Source organism: Meleagris gallopavo, chromosome 34, assembly GCF_905368555.1.
Source record: "Meleagris gallopavo chromosome 34, MGAL_WU_HG_1.1, whole genome shotgun sequence".
Classification (NCBI taxonomy): Eukaryota; Metazoa; Chordata; class Aves; order Galliformes; family Phasianidae; genus Meleagris; species Meleagris gallopavo.
Window position 1 is genome coordinate 104347 of NC_139438.1, and position 25784 is coordinate 130130.

Consider the following 25784-nt stretch of genomic DNA (forward strand, 5'->3'; position numbering starts at 1 on the left):
CCCCGCCCTACTGTCCCCTCCCCCCCCCCCAGCAGTGTCGCAATGTGGCCCCCCGCCAGCTGCCTTCCCCGAAATGAGGAAGGCCCCACACGTCCGGGCAGCTCCTCCCTAACTCCAAATCGGGGGGGTTGTGGGGTGGGGGTGGGGACGGGACAGGGATCCCTTCCTAATATCAGCCCCTATCGGGGTTCCTCACCCAGAACCTCGCTTCTCAGCCCCACAGGTTGACCCCAGTCCCCTTTATCCCATGGGTGACCCCACTGTCGGGGTGCTGGTGTGGGGTGACTCTCGCTGACGTCACTGTCCCCATAGATCTGGGTCTGGGTTACCCATTAACCAGCACTGCTGCTATAAAGGGACGTCCCCCACCCCCACCCCCCCCCAAACCCGGTTCCCTGTGTCCCCATCCCCTCTCAGCCATGGGGCCGCTGCTCCTGCCCCTCCTGCTCGGCGTTCTGCTGCTGCACGTGGTCCCCACACCTGCACAGATGTGAGTTATACCCCCACCCATGGGACCCCCACCCATGGGACCCCCACCTATGGGACCCTCCTCCCACCCCCCACCCCCCACCCACCCCCATTGGGACCCCCTCATCTCTGCGTCTCCCAAACTCATAGGACCCCCATCCTGGGACCCCTCATGCACCCATGGGAACCCGCACCCATGGGAGACCCTCCCCCTTAGCACCCACTTCACATCGCCCCTGTCCATGAGACCCCTCCGTCCATAAGACCCCCCCCCCCACTCGTAGGACACCCCCTACCCATATGACCCTCACCCCATAGGATCCCCTTATTCATGAGACCCCTCCTACCCATGGGGCGCCCTCACCCCATAAGACCCCCACACCTATGGGATCTTCCTCGCATGGAACCCCCTACCCCACTGAACCCCCCTCCCCCAACCCAAATGGATCCCCCATACGGCCACGTCCCTATATCCTCAATAAAGCACTCTCACGTACAGAACCCCAAAACCCAGGACTCTCATCTCAATTTGTGCGACCCCCCCCTACAAACCCAAGTTCAGAATCCCCACCCCATATGGAACCCCCCTCATGCACTTTCTGGGACCCCCTCCCATCCCAGGGGTAGATATGGGGGAATGGGATTTATAGGGCTGCAGCGGTGCCTATAGGGGTACAGTGGGGGTTATGGGGCTGTGATGGGGGTTATAGGGGTTACAAAGAGGCTCACAGGGTTTCAGTGATGTCTGTAGGATGAAGGGGAGTGAGAGCAATAGGGGTCACGGGGATGCAATGGGGTCATAGGGTGCAACGGGGCTCAAAGGACTGCAGTGGGATTTATAGGACTGCAGTGGGTTTTATAGGGGTGCAGAGGGGCTTATAGGAGTGCAAAGGGAGTCATGGGGCTTCAGTGGGGGTAATAGGACTGCAGTGGGGGTTATAGGGCTGCAATGGGGCTTATGGGGTACAAGGGATGTCATGGGGTGCTTTGGGGTGCAATAGGGCTGCAACAGGGTTATAGGGCTGCAGTGGGGGTGCAGTGGGGGTGCAATAGGGCTGCAATGGGGCTTTTAGGGGTACAAGAGATGTCATGGGGTGCTTTGGGGTGCAATAGGGCTGCAGTGGTGGTTATAGGGCTGCAGTGGGAGTTATAGGGCTGCAATGGGGCTTATAGGGGTACAAGAGATGTCATGGGGTGTTTTGGGGTGCAATAGGGCTGCAGTGGGGCTTATAGGGGTACAGGGGATGTCATGGGGTGCTTTGGGGTGCAATAGGGCTGCAACAGGGTTATAAGGCCGCAATGGAGGTTTTAGGGGTGCAATAGATATCATGGGGTGTTTGGGGGTGCAATAGGGCTGCAGTGGGGCTTATAGGGGTACAAGGGATGTCATGGGGTGCTTTGGGGTGCAATAGGGCTGCAACAGTGTTATAGGGCTGCAGTGGGAGTTATAGGGCTGCAGTGGGGGTTATAGGGGTACAGGGATATCATAGGGTGCAGTGGGGGTGTAGTAGGGCTGCAGTGGGGGTTATAGGGGTACAACGGATGTTGTGGGGTGCTTTGGGGTGCAATAGGGCTGCAACAGTGTTATAGGGCTGCAGTGGGAGTTATAGGGCTGCAGTGGAGGTTATAGGGGTACAGGGATGTCATGGGGTGCTTTGGGGTGCAATAGGGCTGCAACAGTGTTATAGGGCTGCAGTGGGAGTTATAGGGCTGCAGTGGAGGTTATAGGAGTACAACGGATGTTGTGGGGTGCTTTGGGGTGCAATAGGGCTGCAATGGGGTTATAGGGCTGCAGTGGGAGTTATAGGGCTGCAGTGGAGGTTATAGGGGTACAGGGATGTCATGGGGTGCAGTGGGGGTGCAATAGGGCTGCAATGGGGTTATAGGGCTGCAGTGGGGGTTATAGGGCTGCAGTGTAGGATTTGGGTTGCCATAGGCCCACGAAGGGCTCTCAGGGATGCCATGGGGTCCCCAGAGAGGTTTGGGACCGGATCAGGGCGCCGTTTTGGGGCAGATCAAGGGGATGTTGCCATTGGAGATTTGGGGCCGGGACGCTTTCCCCCATAACATGCAGTGACCCCATAGGGTGACCATGGTGACCCCGGCGGTGCTGCGGTTGGACACAGACGAGCAGGTGGTGCTGGAGGCTCCGGGTTTGACCTCCCCCACCGAGGCCAACATCCTGGTGCAGGATTTCCCCCAAAAGCGCAAAGTCCTCTTCCAGATCCGCAAGCAGCTCAACCCCGCAGAGGGGATGATGGCCACCGCCACCATCAAGGTGTGTCCCCACCCCGTGTCACCGCTCGGCTGGGTGTCACCCAACCCCAATCCCAACCCCAATCTCAGCTCTAATCCCAATCCTAACCTTAACATTAATCTTAACCGTAACTTTAACCCTAACCCTAAACCTGACCCTGATGTCAGTCCATGGGGACTTTCACCATGAGACTGGGGACTGTCACCTTGGGGTCTTTGGGGACAGTCCTGGTGGTGTCCTTAGGGTTGGTCACCTTGGGATCTTTGGGACAGTCCTGGTGGTGTCCTTAGGGTTGGTCACTTTGGGGTTTGTCCTGTTGGTGTCATTAGGGTTGGTCACCTTGGGATCTTTGGGGACAGTCCTGTTGGTGTCCTTAGGGTTGGTCACCTTGGGGTCTTTGGGGACAGTCCTGTTGGTGTCCTTAGGGTTGGTCACCTTGGGGTCTTTGGGATCAGTCCTGGTGGTATCATTAGGGTTGGTCACCTTGGGGTCTTTGGGGACAGTCCTGGTGGTGTCCTTAGGGTTGGTCACCTTGGGGTCTTTGGGATCAGTTCTGTTGGTGCCCTTAGGGTTGGTCACCTTGGGATCTTTGGGATCAGTTCAGTTGGTATCATTGGGGTTGGTCACCTTGGGGTCTTCGGGGACAGTCCTGGTGGTGTCCTTAGGGTTGGTCACCTTGGGGTCTTTGGGGACAGTCCTGGTGGTATCATTAGGGTTGGTCACCTTGGGATCTTTGGGGGCAGCCCTGTTGGTGTCCTTAGGGTTGGTCACCTTGGGGTCTTTGGGATCAGTTCTGTTGGTGTCCCTAGGGTTGGTCACGGAAGCCAGTGAACCCATGGTAACCCCAGTGCTCATGGGGACAATCACTTCAGGGTCTTTGGGGTCAGTATTTTGGGGTTCTTGGTGTCTTTGGGGACGGTCACCTCAGAGCGTCCCCATCCCGGTCCCCTGACCATGGTTGCCCTGGTGCCCCCTGTCCCTACAGGTGCCGGTCAAGCTGCTGCCGCAGGTGGTGGGGAAGCACTTTGTCTCGGTGGTGGCACGGGTGGGACAGGTGACCCTGGAGAAGGTGCTGCTGGTGTCCCTACAGAGCGGCCATATCTTCCTGCAGACCGACAAACCCATCTACACCCCCGGCTCCACCGGTGAGTCCTGGGCTGCTGGCCTTGGGATTTGGGGGCTGTCCTCTTTGTGTCCCTTCTTCAGGGGTCAGGACCCATCCTGGGACCTTCCCATGATGTCCCCGTTGGGGTCCAGGACCTGTTTGGAGTCATCCTCTCTATGCACCCTATGGAGGTCCAGAATTCATTTTGGGGTCTTCCATTGATGTCCCCGTTGGGGTCCAGGACCTGTTTGGAGTCATCCTCTCTATGCACCCTATGGAGGTCCAGAATTCATTTTGGGGTCTTCCATTGATGTCCCCATTGAGGTCCAGCACCCATGCTGGGATACACTGGGGTTCAGAATCCATTTGGGGACCTTCCCATGATGTTCCCATTGGGATCCAGCACCCACATGGGGACATACTGGAGTCCAGAACTCATTTGAGGACATCCCTGTGATGTCTCCATTGGGATTCAGGGTCCATTTGGGGCCACCCTCTTCTTGACCCCTATAGGTTTTCAGGGTCCATTTTGGAACCTCCCCATGAGATTCCCATTGAGATCCAGAACCCATTTGGGGACCTTCCCATGATGTCCCCATTGGAATCTAGAGCTCACATAGAGAAATAGTGGGCTCCAGAACCCATTCGGGGACATCCCTATGGGGATGGGGACCCCATTAGGGTCCAGGTCCTATTTGGAATCATCCTCTCTATGCTCCCTATGGAGGTCCAGAATTCATTTTGGGGTCTTTCATTGATGTCCCATTGAGGTCCTGCAACTATGCATGGAAATAGTGGGGTTCAGAATCCATTTGGGGACCTTCCCATGATGTCCCCATTGGGTTCCAGCACCCACGTGGGGACGTTTTGGAGTCCAAGACCTGGGCCATCCTCTTTAAAGCCTCTATTGGGGTCCAGAATTCATTTTGCGATCTCCTCCTGATGTCCCCTTGGTGTCCCCACCACGTCCCCACCATGTCCCCTGTGTCCCCTCCCAGTGCTCTGCCGTCTCTTCGCCCTGAGTCGCTTCATGCAGCCTCTGCTGAAGACGGTGATCGTGGAGGTCAAGGTGAGTGACCCGGTGACACGAGGAGGACGTGGTGACATGGGGACAGTGCCACCCATCCCCTCCTTCCCACCTGTCCTACCTCCCCACAGACACCCGATAACGTCATCATCAAGCAAGTGCCCGTGTCCTCCCCCAAGAGGAATGGGATTTTCTCCATCAACCACAACCTGCCAGAGGTGGTCAGGTGGGTGTCACCTCCCAGAATGGGGCACCCTGTCCCTGTCCCTGTCCCTGTCCCTGTCCCTGTCCCTGTCTCCTCACCCCATCCCCATGTTTTCCAGCCTGGGGACGTGGACCATCACGGCCAAATTTGAAGACTCGCAGGACCAGGTTTTCAGCACACAATTTGAAGTCAAGGAATACGGTACGGTGGGGTAGGGGAGTCTCCACCCCAAACCCACTGGTCCCTCGTGCCCAATCCTGGACCCACAAAGCGTCTCCTCTACAGTGCTGCCGAGCTTTGAGGTGACTCTGGATCCACAGGAGAAGTTCCTCTACATTGACCGGCAGGAGGATTTCCGGGTGTTCATCAAAGCCAGGTGGGGTGGACACCCCAAAACCTCTTGTTTTGGGGTCAGACTGAGGGTGGGGGGTCACGATGGGGAGGACGGTCCTATTCCACCTGGGTGTGATACAGCCAGGGATGGGAGGGACTGGGGACATGGGGTGATGGGGATTTGGGGTGATGGGGATGCGGGGTGATGTGGATGAGGGCAATGAGGACATGGGGTGGATGGGGTGGTAGGGATGAAGGTCATCACCCTCAGGACTTGGGGTGGTGGGGATTTGGGGTGATGAGGAACATGGAGTGGTGGGAGTTAGGGGGTGGTAGGGATAAGGGCAATTTGGGGGTGGTAAGGGCAATTTGGTAGGGATAAGGTGATTTGGGAATTTGGGGCGATGAGGACATGGGGTGGAGGAGGATTAGAGTGGTGTGGGTTTGGGGTGATGCCTGCATGGGGTGGTGGGATTTGGGATGATGAGGACACAGGGTGGTGGGGAGGCAGGGCTGCACAAGAGTGGGATGTGGGAGCATTGGGTGACAGTGATACGGATGCGATGGGGACAGCTGATGCTGGAGATACGGGGACAGGCAGAGATGGGGACGCGATGTGACAGCAGCGATGTGTCCCCAGGTACCTGTATGGGAAGAATCTGCAGGGGACAGCCTTCGCCCTCTTTGGTGTGATGGTGGATGACGAGAGAAAGACCATCCCCCAGACCCTGCAGCGCGTCAAGGTGGCCCTGTCCCCTGTCCCCATCCCCTGTCCCCATCCCCATCCCCGTGGCTGTCCCCCTGTCCCTCTGACCCTGTGCTGCAGGTGACTGATGGGGACGGAGAGGTCGTGCTGCCCATGGCCATGCTGCGTCAGCGCTTTGCCAACCTCCAGGAGCTGGTGGGACACTCGCTCTACGTCACCGTCACCGTCCTCACAGAGTCAGGTGTGCAGGGGGACGTGGGGACGGGGACAGAGGGACGTGTCTGGCTTCGTGTCACAGTCCTCAATGCATTGGGATGGTTTGGGGATACGTACTGGGGACACAGAGGGTCCTGGGTAGGGACATGTGGATCTGGATGGGGGCAACAAGGACAGGGAGGTATGGGGACAAGGTGAGGAGGTAGACTGCAGAAATAAGGAAAGATGGGGATGAAGATGGTGAGGATGGGAGCAGGCAGGGCTATCAACAGTTTGGCAGGGGGACGCTGGGGGGCCAGGAGCCTCGTCCTGGCACTGGGTGACATCACTGTCCCCATGGCCACCGCAGGCAGTGACATGGTGGAGGCACAGCGCAGCGGCATCCGCATCGTGACGTCCCCGTACACCATCCACTTCACCCACACCCCCAAGTACTTCAAGCCAGGGATGCCCTTCGATCTGACGGTAATGGCACATGGGGACAAGGACGGGGATGGGGACAGGGATGGGGATGGGGGGATGGGGCCCCTCTGGCACTGGAGTCTTCTGAATGGGGATGGAAAAGAGGGAATCTCATGGGGTTGTCTGCCCCCACGTCATATCCCTGTGTCACCTGGTGTCTGTCCCCATACCACATCCTTGTGTCACCTCCCCTGTGCCGTGTCCCCAGGCTGAGCCATGTCCCCATGCCATTTTCCTGTGCCACGTCCCCACGGTGTGTCCCCACACCATGTGTCACAACCCCATTCTGAGCCATGTCCCCACGTCGTGTCCCTGTGCCACGTCCCCATGGTTTGTTCCTGTGCCATGCCCTCGTGTCACATCCTCATTGAATGTCCCCAAACCACGTCCTCACACGGTGTCCCATGCCATACTGCATCCTCCACAGGTTTATGTCACCAACCCCGATAATTCCCCGGCTCCACGCATCCCCGTCAAGGCCGACAACTTCCAGGGCCTCGTCTCCACCCAGCGAGATGGCAAAGCCAAGCTGGTCCTCAACATGCCAGCCAACAAGAACTCTGTCCCCATCACTGTGAGTGGGGACAGGGAATGGGGACCTGGGTCTGGGATGGAGCAGGGCATCCAGGGTGAGCCATGATGGCTGGAATCAGGGATGGTGACAACAATCAAGGGGACCAAACCCCAAATGACCAACACAGAGGGAACCAAGGTGTCCGAAGTGGGCAGGGTGGCTGAGACAAGCAGGATGGCCAAGACCAAGAGCAGCAGAGTTGGGGTGGATGACTAGGTCATCCGTGGTGGCCAAGACCTCCATGATGGCTGAAAATTCCACGGTGGTCAAGTTATCTATGGTAGATGAGGCCCTACTGACAACCAAGATGTCTGTGGTGGCCAAGTCACCCATGGTATCCAAGGCCTTCATGGTGACCAAGTCATTCCTGGTAGTCAAGACCTTCACAGTGGCAAAAAAATGCATGATGACCAAATCACCCATGATGGCCAAATTATCCATAGCAGCCAATATCTCCATAGTGGCTGAGACTCTCATGGTAGCCAAGACTTTCATGGTAGCCAAGACTTTCATGGCAGCCACGACTTTCATGGCAGCCACAATCTCCATAGTGACTGAGACCTCCATGGTGACAAAGTCACCTATGGTAGCCAAGGCTTCATGGTGGCCAAGTCATGAATGGCAGCCAAGACCTTCAAAGTGGCCAAGACCTCCATGGTCCCCAAATCATCCATGACAACCAAAACTTTCATGGTGGCCAAATCATCCATGGAAATCAAGACATTCATGGCAGCCAAGACATTGATGGCAGCCAAAATTTCCAGGGTGGCTGAGGCTTCCAAGGTGAACAAGTAACTCATGACAGCCAAAACCTTCATGGTTGCCAAGACCTCCATGGTGGCCAAGTCATCCATGGCAACCAAGACCTCCATGGCAACCAAGACCTCCATGGTGGTCAAGTCATCCATGGCAACCAAGACCTCCATGGTGGCCAAGTCATCCATGGCAACCAAGACCGCCATGGTGGCCAAGTCATCCATGGCAACCAAGACCGCCATGGTGGCCAAGTCATCCATGGCAACCAAGACCTCCATGGTGGTCAAGACCCCCTGCCCCTGTTCATACCTCTCCCCATTGACACACCATGCCTCCCGTGTTGCAGGTGAGGACAGCCCAGAAGGATCTGCCCCCGGAGCGCCAGGCTTCGCAGCAGATGGTGGCTGAGGCGTATCAAAGCCAGGGGAACTCCGGCAACTACCTGCACCTGGCGGTGGGTGCCAGCCAGGTACAGCCCGGGGACAACCTCCCCGTCAACTTCCATCTCAAGAGCAACAGAGAGGATGTCCGCAGATCCGTTTCCTACTTCACCTACCTGGTGAGCACACACGACTTCTGCCACCCCCCAGCCCCATTCCATTGGGGTCCAGACAACCCACCCACTCGGCCTTTTCTTACCCACCGCAGATCCTGAGCAAGGGGCACATCGTCCATGTGGGACGGCAGCCAAGGGAAGGTGACCAGAGCCTGGTCACTATGTCACTTCCCGTGACGGCCAACCTCATCCCTTCCTTCCGTATCGTGGCCTACTACCACGTGAAACCTGGCGAGATCGTGGCTGATTCGGTCTGGGTCGACGTCAAGGACACCTGCATGGGCAATGTGAGCGTGTCCCCATCATCTCTGGATTGGGGGAGGACCGCTGGGGCATTGGTTGGCCCTTGGAAGGGGCTCACTTGGCTTTCAGAGAGGATCGTGTAGTGCTTGGGTGGCTCCCTGTGGGGTTTGGGGGTGCCTGGAGGGCTCACCGGGTACTTGGGCAGCTTGAGTGGCCCAACGGGGGACTTGCAGGACTTAGGAGACTTGGATAGCCCTGTGGAGGAGGGCTTGAGGAGAGGAACTTGAGTGGCCCTGTGGAAACTTGAGTGGCCCGTTGGGGACTTGTGTCCATTGGAGCTTGGATGGCCCGTGGGAAACTTGAGGATCCAATGGGAATCTTGGTTGGGAGACTTGAGATCCAATGGGAGACTTGCAGGTCCTCGGAGGCTTGGGTGGCCCTTGGGGAACTTGAGTGGCTAATGGGCATTTTGGATGGCCCAAAGGGTGATTTGGGTGTCCTTTTTACTTGGAAATCCCTTGCAGAACTTGAATGACCCAGTGAGGGACTGGGGTGTCCCTGTGGTCTTGGGTGTCCTTGAGGACCTGGGTGGCCCTCGGGGAATTTGAATGGCCCAGTAGAAATTCGAGTGGCCCAATGAGCCTCGAGAACCTCAGGCGTTCTTTGAGGAGATTGGATATCTTGGAGGGCATGTGAGCATCTTTGGGGGAGCTGGGTGCTGCTGGGCGGTCTGAACGTCCCTGGGAGGGCGAAGTGTCTTTGAGGAGCCCATAGGATATTTAGGTGGCCTTTGAGAGGAGTGGGTGGCCCATGATGGTTTGGATGGTCCATTGGGGAATCAGGTGGCCCATGCAGTGTTTGCTTTTCAAGAGAGCTGGAATGCCCTTGAGGTTTCCTACGCAGAGCTTGGGCAGCCCATGGGTGCCCTTGGGCATCTCATGAATGCTTTGCGTGGTCCACGGGTGGCTCAGGTGGCCAACCTGGACACAGCCGTTGGTTGTCCAGGAATCCAACGGCCTGTGGGGGAACAGATGGGGCACCTCCTAGGGCTGGTGGGGGCTTTTTGCATTCCCCAACCCTGCTGTGTCCCCGGCAGCTGGTGGTGAAGGGAGCATCGGAGGCCGACAATCGTGTGCACGAGCCGAGGACCCCCATGCGGCTGCGCATCGAGGGTGACCACAAAGCCCACGTGGGGCTGGTGGCAGTGGACAAGGCTGTCTATGTCCTCAACAAGAACAAACTCACCCAGAGTCAGGTGGGAGCTCCAGTTCCACCCTCTGCTGTCCCCGGCATCCCCCCAGTGGCAGGAGGATCTTTCAGGGTTGTCCCTTTGATGGCCACAGGTGTGGGACACAGTGGAGAAGAGTGACATCGGCTGCACCCCGGGCAGTGGGAGGGACCACGTGGGGGTCTTCGCCGATGCCGGCCTCAGCCTGGCTACAAATGTGAACATCAAAACGGAACAGAGAGGTGGTGGGTGACACAATGGGAAGGGGAACAGACACCAGAGGGGTGGGACATGCGGAGCATGGGGATGCGATGTCCTCAGAAGTGGAGTTGTGTCAGCATGGGGATGGAACCCACGGGTGACATCGTGGAGATGGAGGTGTGACACCTCAGGGGTGGAGGACGTGGCCCCGGGGTGTGGGGTGTGACACCTGTCTTCTCTGGGAAGTGACACCTGGATCCTGACCAATGTCACCTTTTTCCCCAGAGGTCGAATGTGCAAAACCTGCAAAACGCAAGCGCCGCTCCGTGAAGCTCATCAAGTACAAGGGCACCAAGAGTAGGTGGCACTGGGAACACCAGCGTGTCCTGGGTCCTCAGGGACACCACATTGTCCCATCACCCAAAACGCTGGATTGTCCCACGTCCTGAGGGACACCAGAGCACCCCACATCCCCGATGGGGCCGCGAGGTCGGATGCCATCGGGTTGTTTTGGTGCTGGCAGTGGCTGAGTACAACGACAGGAACCTGCGCAAGTGCTGTGAGGATGGCATGAAGGAAAACCTGATGGGCTACAGCTGTGAGAAACGGGCCACCTACATCCTCGATGGCAAAGCCTGCACCGACGCCTTCCTCAACTGCTGCCTGTACATCAAGGGCATCCGCGACGAGGAGCGCGACCTGCATTATGAGCTGGCTCGAAGCAAGTGCTGGGAGCAGTGGGGTGACAGCAGGGAGGGCTGGACGGATGGGCAGAGCTTGAGAAATGCTTGGATGGATGTTAAGTGAGGAGTGGGTGATGTTTGGGTGGTCAGTGCGTGAGTGATGCTCGCGTGTACCTTGGGCGAAAGTGGGGTGAAGCGTGAGTGAAGCTCATGTGAAGCTTGGGGGAAGCTTCAGTGAACTGTGGTCAATGAATGAGTGGTCTGGTGCATGTCTTGGGAGATGTTTGGGAAGTGGTTGGGTGATGCTGGGGCAAAGGTTGGGCAGTGATGGCCCAGCAACAGGGAGATCTTGGGGCAAAGTTCAGCTGATACTTGCAGAAAGGTTGGGTGACATTTGGGCAAAGACTGGGTGATGCTTTGGGGAAGCTACAGTAAAGTGTGACCAGTGCACAAGTGATGCTTGCACGTATCTTGGGAGATGTTTAGGTTGGGTGAAACATGAGCGAAGCTCCTGTGAAGCTTACGATGAGCTTGGTTGATATTTAGGCAATGCCTAAGCACTGGGCAACGCTTGGGTGAAAGTTGGGTTGTGCTGGGGATGATTCCAGCGGATGGGATCCCGTGGACACGGATGTGGTTGAGAGGGCTGTTGCCATCCCCAGGTGAGGCGGATGATGCCTTCCTGGCCGATGAAGACATCACCTCACGGAGCCTCTTCCCAGAAAGCTGGCTGTGGCAGGTGGAGGAGCTGACAGAACCGCCCAATGAACTGGGGTGAGCCCAACGTCCCCGTTCCAGTAGAGGTACCACTCCAACCCCGGCCTGAGGACAACCACCACCCCATATCTCAATGTGGGGATCCATGATCTCCTACCCAATAGGATCTGGACCCCAACAAGCCCAAACTGGGGACAAGCCATGACTCCCTCAGTCTACGTGAGGTCAATATATGGCACACTTGGCCTTGGAACCAACTGACTCCTTAGTCCAGCTCCAAGGCCACCTACACCCCATGGTCAGTCCAGGGGACAAGCTATAACCATCTTGGTCCAGTTTGGTGGCTGCTTGCACCCCTCCGTCCAGATGTGGAGCCGACTCTAACCCCCTTGGTGGTTTGCATCCCCTCTAGCATCTCCACAAAGACACTGCCCATATACCTGAAAGACTCCATCACCACGTGGGAGGTCCTGGCTGTCAGTCTCTCTGAGAAGAAGGGTACGTGATGGAGGAGGAAGAGGTTCCTGGGAACTAGAAGACTCACACAAATCTTGGGGGTGGACTCTAGGACTTGAGGGGTCCCCAAAACTTGGAGGGGTTAACATGGGGATTGAGGGGTCTCCAAAATGAGAGAGGGATTTGTAATTCTGAAGAGATATTCCAAGCTCTGGGGACATCTATGGAACTTGAGGAGTCCCCAAAATCTGGAGGGGTTATTTTGGAGTTTGCGGGGTCTCCAAAATGTGAGAAGGATTTGTAACTCTGGAGACCTATTCCAAACTTTGGGGACGTCTGTGGGACTCGAGGGGTCAGGCAAACCTTGAAGGAACTCGGAGAGATTTCCCAAAGCCTCGGGGATGTCCCTGGGACCACAAGGGGCCAAATCAGCTCATAATCCTCAACCCACAGGGCTGTGCGTGGCCGACCCCTACGAGATTACAGTGATGAAGGAGTTCTTCATTGACCTGCGCCTGCCCTACTCGGCGGTGAGGAACGAGCAGGTGGAGGTCCGCGCCATCCTCTACAACTACTGGAAGAGCAAGATCAAGGTCGGTGCCTCACCCCAGCACTTGTAGGGGATCTGTGGCCGCCTGAACCCAGTGTCTTTCTGTATCCCCAGGTGCGCGTGGAGCTGATGTACAACCCGGCCCTGTGCAGCGCATCCACCTCCAAGACACGCTACCAGCAGATCTTACAACTGGAGCCGCAGACGTCGCACGCCGTGCCCTTCGTCATCGTGCCCTTGCAGCTGGGGCAGCACGACGTCGAGGTGAAGGCGGCTGTCTGGGAGAGCTTTGTGTCTGATGGTGTCAAGAAGAAGCTCAGAGTGGTGGTGAGTAGCACTTGCTGCCACCTTGGTCCTCCGACGTCCCCAGCTCCTCCTGATGGCATCATCGTCCACACTTCATCCCGGTGTTGGTACCCAGAGATGAAGGATCCCCAATCTGTTCTCAGAAGTGGTCTCCTGGGACTCTCCCACCTTGTCCCCTGGAGGTCTCCCAGTTTGTCCCATGATCTGCCATGTGATGGTTGATGCTGGCGCACTTTCTTGGCCAACCTGGAGAGGTTGGGAAGGGGAAACTTCAAATCAGCTCAGCACTGAGTGTGGGTCTCTCTCCTCTGCAGCCCGAAGGGATGAGGCTGGAGAAGACAGTGAAGATAGTTGAGCTTGACCCAAAGACGTTGGGAAACAGTGAGTGGCCCCTGTCTGGTACTGTGGAGTCTCATCCCACGGGATGAGTGGGAGAAGAAGGGAAATTGGGAAAGACAACCGTGTGTGTGAAGTGTGGTGGATGCACCACCGAGGGCAAGACTGGAGCATACTGTGAGACGAGGGACAAGTAGTGTGGTTGGAGGGCTGTCCTGCTGGCCTCTGGGGTATCAATGGGATCAGGGACATCCTACTGTGGAGTGGAGACATCTCAGGGGAAAAAGGACATCCTGGTATGGATTTGGGGCAACTTGGGGGATAAGGGACATCCTGCTGTGGATGTGGGGTGGGACTGGGTCATCTCAAGGAAGGGGGGAGGAAGGATTTGGGGCCACCCACCTCCATCCTGGCCTCTCCCTGCCCCACAGACGGAGTGCAGGAAGTGAAGGTGAAAGCAGCAAACCTCTCTGACATCGTGCCCAACACCGAGTCGGAGACCAAAGTCAGCATTCAAGGTGATAGCATGGGAGAAGGGATGTACGGGGCGGGCTGGGAGGGGACAAGACACTCCTCCTTGACATCTCCCTTTCCCTTGTTCCAGGCAACCCTGTGTCCATCCTGGTGGAGAAAGCCATTGATGGGACCAAGCTGAAACACCTCATTGTGACCCCGTCGGGCTGTGGGGAGCAGAACATGATTGGGATGACACCCACCGTCATTGCTGTCCACTACCTGGACAGCACGATGCAGTGGGAGACCTTCGGTATCAACCGCCGTGCTGAGGCCATCGAATTGATTAAAAAGGGTAAGAGCATCCCGGAGAGGAAAAGAGGGATCTTTTAGGGTGCAAAATGAAGCTGTCTTCCAAGGGGCTAAGGGCATCTGCGTCTTTGGAAAAGACATAGAACCATGGAAAGTTTGGGTGGGAAGGGTCCTTAAAGGTCATAGAACTGTAGAACGGGTTGAGTTGGAAGGGATCTTGAGGATCATAGAACCTTGGAATCCTGAAATGATTTGGGTTGGAAGGGACCTTCAAGATCATAGAACCATGGAATGGGTTGAGTTGGAAGGGACCGTCCTGTTCCAACCCATTCACATAGGTTGGGTGCTACCAGTTCGGGCATTTCTAGATCTACTGGTTCATGCTGGGATGGGCACCACAAGGGGTTGGTGGCCTGAAGCCATCCCTAGGTGACACGGACTTTGGCCAACTGCCCTCTGCCCACCAGGTTACACCCAACAACTTGCGTTCCGCAAAGACGACGGCTCATTTGCTGCCTTCACTAACCGCCCATCCAGCACCTGGTGAGGGTCCCATTCCCACCACCACCACGGGGGTTTGGTTGACAACGTTGGATGCAACACTGAGTCTTCCTATCCTCAGGTTGACAGCCTACGTGGCCAAGGTCTTTGCCATGGCCATCAACATGGTGGACATCAAGCCAGAGGTGGTCTGTGGAGCCATCAAATGGCTCATCCTGGAGAAGCAGAAGCCAGATGGGCTTTTCCAAGAAGATGCTCCTGTCATCCATAAGGAGATGGTGGTATGGGGGGAGACCCGAAACCTTGTTCCTATTCATGATCAAGACCCGTTGGCTCAAGGATGGGCAACTGTGGGGGAAAAAAACTGCACTGGGTGATGGGGACAAGTGTTGGGTGGACGCAGCTTGCTGTGAAACCCAAGAATCTGAGGTTTTGTTCCTCATTTTGCAGGGAGGTTACCACGGTGCGGAGCCCAGTGTGTCCCTGACAGCCTTCGTCCTCACCGCGCTGCAGGAATCCCAGAAGATCTGCAAGAACTACGTGAAAGTGAGCAACCCAGTGCTCAGCAACGTGTGGGGGCGGAGGGAGGAGAGGTGCCCAACCCCTATAACAGCCACCCGAGAACCCACATCATCATCCTTTCTGCTCAGAGCTTGGATGGGAGCATTGCCAAAGCCTCCGATTACCTCTCCCGGAAATACCAATCTCTGACTCGACCCTACACCGTGGCCCTGAGCTCCTACGCCCTGGCCCTAACGCGGAAACTCAACAGCGAGAAACTTCTGATGAAGTTCTCCAAAGGTGATGTCCCCAAAGGGGAGCAAATCCAGGCAGGGGGAAGTGAGGTTAGGTGCTGGGGGTGACGAATCTCCATGTCCCCCCATGTCCCCTCCGTATCCCCACGGACCCACAGATCCCCGTGTCCATTCATATCCCCATGTCCCCATGTCCTTCCACGTTCCCACATCTCTCCATATTTCCACGTCCCTACATGTCACCGCATCCCTCCATGTCCCCATGTCTTTCCATATCCTCATGTCCTTCTTCTATCTCTCTCCGTGTCCCCATGTCCCACTAGGGCCGCGTGTCCCTACAGATCCCCATGTCCTTCTACATCCTCCTGTCCTTCTTCTACCCCTCTCCATGTCCCTATGTCCCACCAGGTCCCCATGTCCATCCAGAAGGGATTTAGGGGACATGGTTGTGAGGCTGGGGGGGTTGACAAATCCCCTTTGGGTGATGCTGAGGCCTCAGTGTCACCCAGATGACACCCACTGGGCGGAACGCAACGCCCACACCTACAACATCGAGGGGACGTCCTACGCTCTGCTGGCACTGCTGCAGATGGAGAAGACCGAACTGACCGGGCCGGTGGCCCGCTGGTTGGCCCAGCAGAACTACTTTGGTGGAGGCTACGGATCCACACAGGTGGGCTACGGACCACCCCCCACCTCCGGCACCTGGGGCGCACATAGCCATAGGGGGAGTGGTGGTTGGTTGGGGCAAGATGGGGTCGTGGGGTGTTGAGGGTCGCCTTATGGCCATGGGGACCCCTGTGGACACCCCATGTCTGAGAGCCTGGAGATCCCTAGGACGTGTCCTGTCCTTTGGAGTCATGTCCTGTCCTTTGGGGTCATGTCCTGTCCTTTGGGGACCATCATGTCCTTTGGGGACGTCATGTCCTCTGGGGACATGTTCTATTCTTTGGGGTCATGTCCTGTCCCTTGGGGTCATGTTCTGTCCTTTGGGTTCACACCCTGTCCTTTGGGGTCAGGCCATGTCCTTTGGGGACATGTCCTGTCCTTTGGGGGCATGTCATGTCCTTTGGAGTCATGTTCTATGCTTTGGGGACACACATCCTGTCCTTTGGGGACATGTCCTGTCCTTTGGGATCATGTCATGTCCTTTGGGGACACATCCTCCTCTTTAGGGATACCCCACATCCTCGTCCCCGCAGATCCCCAGGGACGCATTCTGTCCTTTGGGGACACCTCAGGTCCCCAAGGGTTCCTGCCCTCTGGGGACACATCCTGTCTTTTGGGGACAGCTCATATCCCAAAGAGTTCCTGCCCTTTGGGATCACCTCTTGAGATCCCCAATGTTCACCACTGACACCAGATGTCTCCTGGAGTTGGGGCTCAGCCCAGAACCGAAAGCTTTCGTGAACAGCCCAGGCGATGTCCCCCAGCCTCAATGACCCCGTTGTCCCCACAGGCCACCATCCTGGTGTTCCAGGCTCTGGCTCAGTACCACGTAGTGCTGCCAAGGCAGATGGAGCTCAACCTGGACGTGTCGGTGCTGCTGCCACGCCGTGCCAACGCCATCACCTACCGCATCGAGAACAGCAACGCGCTGGTGGCACGCTCAGCTGAGGTACGGCGCCGTGTCACCCCTGTCACCAGTGTCACCCCTGTCACCGGTGGCATCCTTGTCACTGATGCCACTCCAGCCCTCGGTGTCACCCCTGTCACCAGTGTCATCCTTGTTGATGCCAATCCAGCCCTCGGTGTCACCACTGTCACCAGTGTCATCCTTGTCACTGATGCCACTCCAGCCCTCGGTGTCACCATTGTCACCAGTGTCATCCTTGTTGATGCCAATCCAGCCCTCGGTGTCACCATTGTCACCAATGTCATCCTTGTTGATGCCACTCCAGCCCTCGGTGTCACCATTGTCACCGGTGTCATCCTTGTCATTGATGCCACTCCAGCCCTCGGTGTCACCATTGTCACCGGTGTCATCCTTGTCATTGATGCCACTCCAGCCCTCGGTGTCACCATTGTCACCGGTGTCATCCTTGTTGATGCCAATCCAGCCCTCGGTGTCACCATTGTCACCGGTGTCATCCTTGTTTATGCCAATCCAGCCCTCGGTGTCACCATTGTCACCAGTGTCATCCTTGTCATTGATGCCACTCCAGCCCTCGGTGTCACCATTGTCACCAGTGTCATCCTTGTTGATGCCACTCCAGCCCTCGGTGTCACCATTGTCACCAGTGTCATCCTTGTTAATGCCAATCCAGCCCTCGGTGTCACCATTGTCACCAGTGTCATCCTTGTCATTAATGCCAATCCAGCCCTCGGTGTGACCATTGTCACCAGTGTCATCCTTGTTGATGCCAATCCAGCCCTCGGTGTCACCATTGTCACCAGTGTCATCCTTGTTGATGCCAATCCAGCCCTCGGTGTCACCATTGTCACCGGTGTCATCCTTGTCATTGATGCCACTCCAGCCCTCGGTGTGACCATTGTCACCAGTGTCATCCTTGTTGATGCCAATCCAGCCCTCGGTGTCACCATTGTCACCAGTGTCATCCTTGTTGATGCCACTCCAGCCCTCGGTGTGACCATTGTCACCAGTGTCATCCTTGTTTATGCCAATCCAGCCCTCGGTGTCACCATTGTCACCAGTGTCATCCTTGTTGATGCCACTCCAGCCCTCGGTGTCACCATTGTCACTGATGTCATCCTTGTTGATGCCACTTCAGTCATTGGGATCACCATTGTCACGGGTGTCATCCTTGTCATTGATGCCACTCCAGCCATTGTGTGTCACCCTTGTCACCAGCATCACTCTTGGCACAGATGTCACCAAAGCTTTCGGTCTCATCACTTGTGTCACTCTTGTCTCTGGTGTCACCTTTGTCACCTTTGTTGTCATTGGTGTCATTCTTGTCGTTGGTGGCACCGTTGTCACTGATGTCACACTTGTCACTGGTGTCACTCTTGCCATTGGCATCACCCTTATCACTGATGCCATCATTGTCGCTGGTGTCACGCTTGTCCCTAGTGTCACCTTTGTCACCAGTGTCACTGTAGTCATTGGTGTCACCCTTGTCACTAGTGTCATGCTTGTAACAGATGTTACTGTTGTCACAGCTGTCACTCTGGTCACCAGTGTCACCCTTATCAGTGGTGTCACCCTCCAGTGCCACAGTTGCCACCAGGACGGTGGAGATGTGGCACACTGGGGCACCTCAGTGACTTCTGGTGCTGTCCCCTCTATGTCCTGGGATGTCCCTGCCCCTCCCCACTGTCCCCTGTCCCCACAGACCAAGCTGAACGAGGACTTCACTGTGAAAGCAGAGGGCACGGGCAAGGGGACAATGACAGTGGTGACTGTCTACAACGCCAAAGTGCCCGAGAATGAAAACAAGTGTGACAACTTTGACCTGCGGGTCAGTGTGGAGGATGTGAAGACAGGTGAGTCCCCATTTGTCCCCTGACCTGTCCCCCACCGGTCCCCTTCTTGTTCCTATTGTGTCCCCCAACATCTCCTCCACGCCCCTCCGTGGCACTTTGTGCCTCATCCTCGTGTCCCCTTTCATGTGTCTCCTGTCACCCATTTTCCCAGTCTCCAAATAATTCCATGTCCCCATGTCCCTCTTCAATCCTTCTCTACGTCTCCATGTCTCCATGTCCCTCCATGTCCCTGTGTCCCATCAGATCTCCATATCCTCCATGTCCCTGTGTCCTTCCGTGTCTCCATGTCCCTCTTCAATCCTTCTCTACATCTCCCTGTCCCCATGTCCCTCCATGTCCCCACACCCCATCAGATCTACATATCCCTCCAGTTCCCCACGTCCCACCATGTCCCCATGTCCCTCCATATCTCCATGTCCCTCCATGTCCTTGTGTCCCATCAGATCTCCATATCCTCCATGTCCCCATGTCCTTCCATGTCCCCATATCCCTCCATGTCTCCATGTCTCTCCATGTCCCCACACCCCATCAGATCTCCACACCCTCCATGTCTCCATGTCCCTCCATGTCTCCATGTCCCACCATGTCCCTATGTCCATCCATGTCCCCATGTCCCTCCATGTCCCCACACCCCATCAGATCTCCATATCCTCCAGATTCCCATATCCCACCATGTCCTCATGTCCCTCTATGTCCCCATCTCCCCCCATGTCTCCATATCCCACCTGATCCTATGTCCCTCCACATCCCTCCATGTCCCCATGTCCCACCATGTCCCTATGTCCATCCATGTCCCCATGCCCCTCCATGTCCCCATACCCCATCAGATCTCCATGTCCCCCCATGTCCCCATGTCCCACCAGATCCTCATGTCCCACCATGTCCCCATGTCCCTCCATGTCCCCACACCCCATCAGATCTTCATATCCTCCAGATTCCCATATCCCACCATGTCCTCATGTCCCTCTATGTCCCCATGTCTCCATATCCCACCTGATCCTATGTCCCTCCACATCTCTCCATGTCCCCATGTCCCACCATGTCCCTATGTCCATCCATGTCCCCATGCCCCTCCATATCCCCATACCCCATCAGATCTCCATGTCCCTCCATGTCCCCACGTCCCACCAGATCTTCATGGCCCACCATGTCCCCATGTCCATCCATGTCCCCATACCCCATCAGATCTCCATATTCTCCAGATGACCATGTCCCACCGTGTCTCCATGTCCCTCCATATCCCCATGTCCCCATGACCCTCCTGGTCCCCCTGGTTTCCTCCTGTCTCTCTCCTGATGTCCCACATGGGTAGCATCACCATCCTTATCTCCCTTCACAGCCCGGGACCTGGAAGGTGCCATCCGCTCTGTCAAGATCACCATCTGCACCAGGTGGGACACAATGGGGACATCAGAGGTGTTTGGGACATCAGGGACATTGTAGAGAGGGAGAGCTCACTGTGGGTAGGGACATGGGAGATGGGGAAGGGAATGGGGTTGTTGGGGACAGGGACATGGGAGATAGGGGATGTAATAGGGTTGCTGGGGACGGGGACATCAGGAATGAGGATGGGGAGATGGAGGCAAAGGAGTCTCAGCTCCACCTCATCCCTCGGGGATTTGTGGGAACGGGGACATCAGGGATGGGGATGCTGGGGGCAATGGGGTTGTAGAGGAGACTGGGGACAGACAGGTGGCCTCAGCCCTGTCCCTGCAGGTTCCTGGACACCGTGGATGCCACCATGTCCATCCTCGATATCTCCATGCTCACCGGCTTCTCCCCTGATGTCCAGGACCTGAAGAGCGTAAGTATAGAGCCGTAGGGACATTGGGGACACCAGGGGGCACAAGGCCACACATTGCTGTGCCATCATGTCCCTTGTGTCCCCATGTGTGTCCCCAACCCCCTTGTGTCCCCCTATACCTCTGTCTCTCCCATGTCCTCGTGTTGTCACTGTGTCCCCATACCCCCCAGCTCTCGGAGGGAGTGGAGAGGTACATTTCCAAATTTGAGATCGACCACTCGCTGTCGAACCGCAGCAACCTCATCATCTACCTGGACAAGGTGAGGACTGGGGGGTGACGGGGGGGACTTGGGGACAGGGACGAGATGGGATGGGATGGGATGGGATGGGATGGGATGGGATGGGATGGGATGGGATGGGATGGGATGGGATGGAGAAAGGGACGTGGTGGGACAGGAGACCCTGGTGGCACGGGGTGGGGATGAAGATGAGGTGGGACAGGTTGGAGTGGGAGAAAGAGACAAGGATGGGATAGTATGGAGGTGGGAACAAGAAATGGGAGAAGAAATGGTTCAGGTCGAAGTTGGGCAGGGACAGATGGAGCTGGGGACAAGATGTGGGTAAGGGCAGGAACAGAGATGGTGACAAATAGGGACATGAATGGAGATGGGAATGGGGACATGGTGAAGATGGGAATGGGGATTTGGATGGAGATGGGAATGGGGACATGGATGGAGATGGGAATGGGGATGTGGATGGAGATGGGAATGGGGATATAGATGGAGATGGGAATGGGGATGTGGATGGGAATGGGGATGTGGATGGAGATAGGAGTGGGGATGTGGATGGAGATGGGAATGGGGATGTGGATGGAGATGGGAATGGGGATGTGGATGGGAATGGGGATGTGGATGGAGATGGGAATGGGGAGATGGAGATATGGATGAAGATGGGAATGGGGACATGGATGGAGATAGGAAGGGGATGATGATTGGGTATGGGGTGAAGACATGGTGTCATTGCCTTCTGTCCTCACATCTTTGTGTCCTGTGTGCAGATCTCCCACCAAGTGGAGGAGTGCATCGCCTTCAGGGCCCACCAGCACTTCCAGGTGGGACTGATCCAGCCCGCCTCCGTCAGTGTCTACAGCTACTACAAGATCGGTGTGTCCCCATGTCCCTTCTTATCCCTCATGTCACCCCCGGGTCCCACAAAGTCCGTCTGTCTCGTGTGTGCCCATCTACATTCTCTCTGCCTCCTCCTGTCCATGTGTCCCATCACATCCCTGATGACTGTCACCCCACTCCCCCCATGTCCCCAAGCCCCCCATGTCGCCGTGTTTCCCTATTTCCCCATACATGCCCCTATGTCCCCACACACGTCCCCATGCCCCTGCCCACGTTTTGGTGACCCTCTCCCTTCACGTCCCCCTTTGTCCCTGTGTGATCTCCTCTGTGTCCCCTCATGTCCCCGTGTCCCCACAGATGACCGCTGCACCCGCTTCTACCACCCGGACAAGGACGGTGGGCAGCTGAGGAAGATCTGTCACGGGGATGTGTGCCGCTGTGCTGAAGGTGACATGGGGACACAGGGACGTGGGGACAGAGAGTGTCCCCTTCCATATGTCTCATGTCAGCCATCTTCCCAGTCCCCAAATACCTCCGTGTCCCCGTGTCCCTCTCCAATCCTTCTCTATGTCTCCATGTGTTGGGACGTCACTGCCATGATGGGACGTGTCACTGTTGTCATGGGACACGCCATTGCCATGATTGGACACATCATTGTCATGACAGGGAATGTCATTGCCCTGTCCCTGTGTACCTACAGAAAACTGCTTCACACGACAGAAGAAGGACAATCCCATCACAGTCAACGAGCGCATCGATCTTGCCTGCAAGCCAGGGGTGGATTATGGTGAGACACCAGGGACATGGGGACATGGGGACATGGGGCGTGTGGGAAGGAAATGGAGGATTATGGGGACAAAACTATAGGGGATGTTGCTGGGATGAGGAGGGGGATGTGAAGGGCCACGGAAGGACATGAGAAGGCACTGGGATGCCAGAGTGGAGTAGGGGAGAAATAAAGGGGCAAAAAGGGCCACGAGGAGGAAAAGGGGGGACAGTGGGGTCAGCTGTGAGATGGTGACATGGTGACATCCCCCCTCCCCAGTGTACAAAGTGAAGGTGGTGGCAACAGAGGAGACGTCGTCCCACGACAACTACATCGTGACCATCCTCTCCGTCATCAAGATGGGTACGAGCACCCCAGGGACAGGGGGACAAGGTCACCTGCAGGGATGTGGGAGTGTCACCCAGGGATGGGGACACCCCAGAGGGCTGGGGACACCCAAGGGTGCTTGGGGACACCATGAGGTTTGGTGTCACCCAAAATGAACTGGGGACATTCAAGGGTCCTTGGAGACCCCATGAGGTTTGGTGTCACCCAAAATGGTTTGGGGACACAACGAGGTTTGATGTCACCCAAAAAGGTTTGGGGACACCATGAAGTTTGGTGTCACCCAAAATGGATTGGGGACACCGTGAAGTTTGGTGTCACCTAGGTGGGTTGCGGACACCCAAGGGTCCTTGGGGATATCATGAGGTTCGGTGCCACCCAAAATGAACTGGGGACACTCAAGAGTCCTTGGGGACCCCATGAGGTTTGGAGTCACCCAAAAATGGGTTGGGGACACCATGAAGCTTGGTGTCACCCAGGTGGGTTGGGGACACCCAAGGATGCTTGGTGAACAGCTGAAATGAACTGGTGCCACCCAGGGGTGGTGACAACAGTGGGGCGATGTCTCCAAAGATGCCCATAGCTCCTGGGGACCGGGGCTCCTCATTGCGGAACGTGTCACAGTGGGTGTCCCTGCCATGTTGGGGTGGCATGTCACCTGTGTCACCTCTCTCTGGGACAGGCACCGATGAGGACCCACTTGGGAGCAACCGGACCTTCGTGAGCCACAAGCAGTGCCGGGATGCGCTGAGTCTCCAGAAGGGACAGGACTACCTGGTGTGGGGGCTGGCGTCCGACCTGTGGGTCACCGGCAGCCGGTAGGGACAGGGGGACATGGGGACGTGGGGACATGGGGACATGGGAACACAGGGACATGGATACATGGAGACATGGGGACATGGGGATGTGGGGACGCGGGGACATGGGGATGTTGGGACGTGGGGACATATGGACATGAGAACATGGAGATAGGGACATGAGGACATGGGGACATAGGGACATAGGGACATGGGGACATGGGAACACAGGGATATGGGGACATGAAGGCATGGGGACATGGGGATGTGGGGACATGGGGGCGTGGGGACATGGGGACATATGGACATGAGAACATGGGGACATAGGGACTTAGGGACATGGGGACATGGGAACACAGAGATATGGGGACATGAAGGCATGGGGACATGGGGATGTGGGGACATGGGGACATGGAGAATGGGGACATGAGATCATGGGGACATGGGGACACGGGGACATGAGGACATGTAGACATGGGGACATCGAACATAAAGACATGGGGAAATGGGGACGGGGGACAAAGGAACATGCGGACACATGGACATGGGGACATGGGAACTTGGTAACATGGGGGCATGGGGACACAGGGACGTGAGGACGTGGGACGTGGAACACGAAGATAAGAGAACATTGGAACACGAGGACGTGGAGACAAGGGGACAAAGGGACATGAGGACATGGGGATATAGGGACACAGGGACATGGGGACATGGAGACAAGGGGACATGGGGACATGGGGACACGGGGACATGGAGACAAGGGGACACGGGGACATGGGGACATGGGGACACAGGGACATGGGGACGTTGCCACCCAACATAACATCCATACCCCACTGCATCCCGAGCTTCTCCAGTGTCTCGTATAGGGTTGTGCATCCCTCACTGGGCTGCCAGCCTCTTCCTGACTCCGTTGTCCCCTGCTGTCCCCAGCTTCTCCTACCTCATCGGCAAGGACACGTGGCTGGAAGCGTGGCCCTTGGAGGAGTCGTGCCAGGATGCCGACCTGCAGCAGCTCTGCCAGGACTTCATTGAATTCTCCGAGGCCATGACCATGTTTGGGTGCCCCTCCTGATGGGGTGACCCCAACCCGATGGGGTGTCCCTCCCCCTGATGTCACCCCCTTTTTTTTATTATTTTGTGGAGTGGGGCGGTTAAAAATGTTCTTTCTGAAATTCTGTCTCTGGGTACAGTGTGGTGGTGGTGGGGACGTGGGGACACCATGGGGGACAATGGGGACCCCACAGAGGACAGTAGGGTGGTGAGGACTTCCTGGGGTGTCCTGGGGACATCACAGAGGATGGTGGGGGTGTGAGGATTCAATAGGGGATGATGGGGCGGTAGGGACACCATAGGGAACACTGGGACTCTTCAGGAGATGATGATGGTCATGAGGACACCATAGAGGACACCAGAGGGGACACTGGGACTCCTTAAGGGATGGCAAAGACACGGGGACACCATAGAGGACCCTGGGATTCTTCAGGAGATGATGATGGTCATGGGGACACCATAGAGGACATGAGGTGTCCTTCGGGGATGATGAGGTCATAGGGACACCAGAGGGGACACTGGGACTCCTTAAGGGATGGCAAAGACATGGGGACAGCATAGAGGACCCTGGGACTCTTCAGGAGATGATGATGGGATCATGGGGACATCACAGAGGACATGGGGTGTCCCTAGAGGATGATGGGATCATGGGGACACTGTAGGAAACAGGGACAACTACCGAGGACATGGAGCTGGCGAGGACTTCATTGGTGTCCTGGAATTATTGGTCCATCGCTGGTCAACCATTGGTCAACTGTTGGTCAGCTGCTGGTCAACCATTGGTCCATCGTTGTTCAACTACTCGTCAACCATTGGCCCATCGTTGTTCAACTCCTGGTCAACCATTGGTCCATCGTTGTTCAACTACTGGTCAACCATTGGTCAACTGTTGGTCCATTGCTGGTCAATCATTGGTCAACTGTTGGTCAACCACATAGAACAAGAAGCCTACTCTTTTTTTTTTTTAATTAATGCAGTGATGGCTGTTTGTTATAAGAGGGGGGTGTCACACGTGGGGGGGTGATGGATGTTTTTAGGGGGGTGTCACGCGTGGAAGCTCTCAGGGATGCTGTGGGGGATGTCGTGCTGTCACGGTTTG

At 56.4% G+C, this 25784-nt stretch overlaps 1 protein-coding gene across 1 annotated transcript; it reads left to right on the forward strand.

The window, feature by feature from the left end:
• The first annotated feature begins 354 nt into the window (after positions 1–354).
• C3 (complement C3) lies at positions 355–24807 on the forward strand. The gene is made up of 40 exons (XM_010728327.4): positions 355–490; positions 2554–2746; positions 3711–3870; positions 4829–4899; positions 4989–5083; positions 5181–5263; positions 5348–5438; positions 6036–6138; positions 6222–6342; positions 6667–6782; positions 7207–7353; positions 8456–8668; positions 8758–8952; positions 10005–10163; positions 10252–10381; positions 10623–10694; positions 10861–11058; positions 11683–11794; positions 12150–12235; positions 12647–12786; positions 12858–13070; positions 13364–13430; positions 13817–13903; positions 13990–14193; positions 14618–14693; positions 14773–14932; positions 15102–15197; positions 15302–15452; positions 15916–16079; positions 16866–17024; positions 18703–18853; positions 20193–20244; positions 20570–20657; positions 20828–20917; positions 21655–21760; positions 22082–22171; positions 22425–22511; positions 22770–22853; positions 23518–23653; positions 24566–24807. The coding sequence occupies exons 1-40, from the start codon at positions 420–422 to the stop codon at positions 24705–24707; spliced, it is 4959 nt and encodes a 1652-aa protein (XP_010726629.2). The 5' UTR covers positions 355–419; the 3' UTR covers positions 24708–24807.
• The last annotated feature ends 977 nt before the right edge of the window (positions 24808–25784 follow it).

What these genes read in the sequence shown, in the direction of transcription:
- C3 (XM_010728327.4), top strand. Translation starts at nt 420, where the DNA reads ATGGGGCCGCTGCTCCTGCCCCTCCTGCTCGGCGTTCTGCTGCTGCAC. An exon ending in GCATTATGAGCTGGCTCGAA is followed by an intron (nt 11,059 to 11,682) that starts GCAAGTGCTGGG and finishes TGCCATCCCCAG; the next exon opens with GTGAGGCGGATGATGCCTTC. An exon ending in TGTGGAGGATGTGAAGACAG is followed by an intron (nt 18,854 to 20,192) that starts GTGAGTCCCCAT and finishes CTCCCTTCACAG; the next exon opens with CCCGGGACCTGGAAGGTGCC.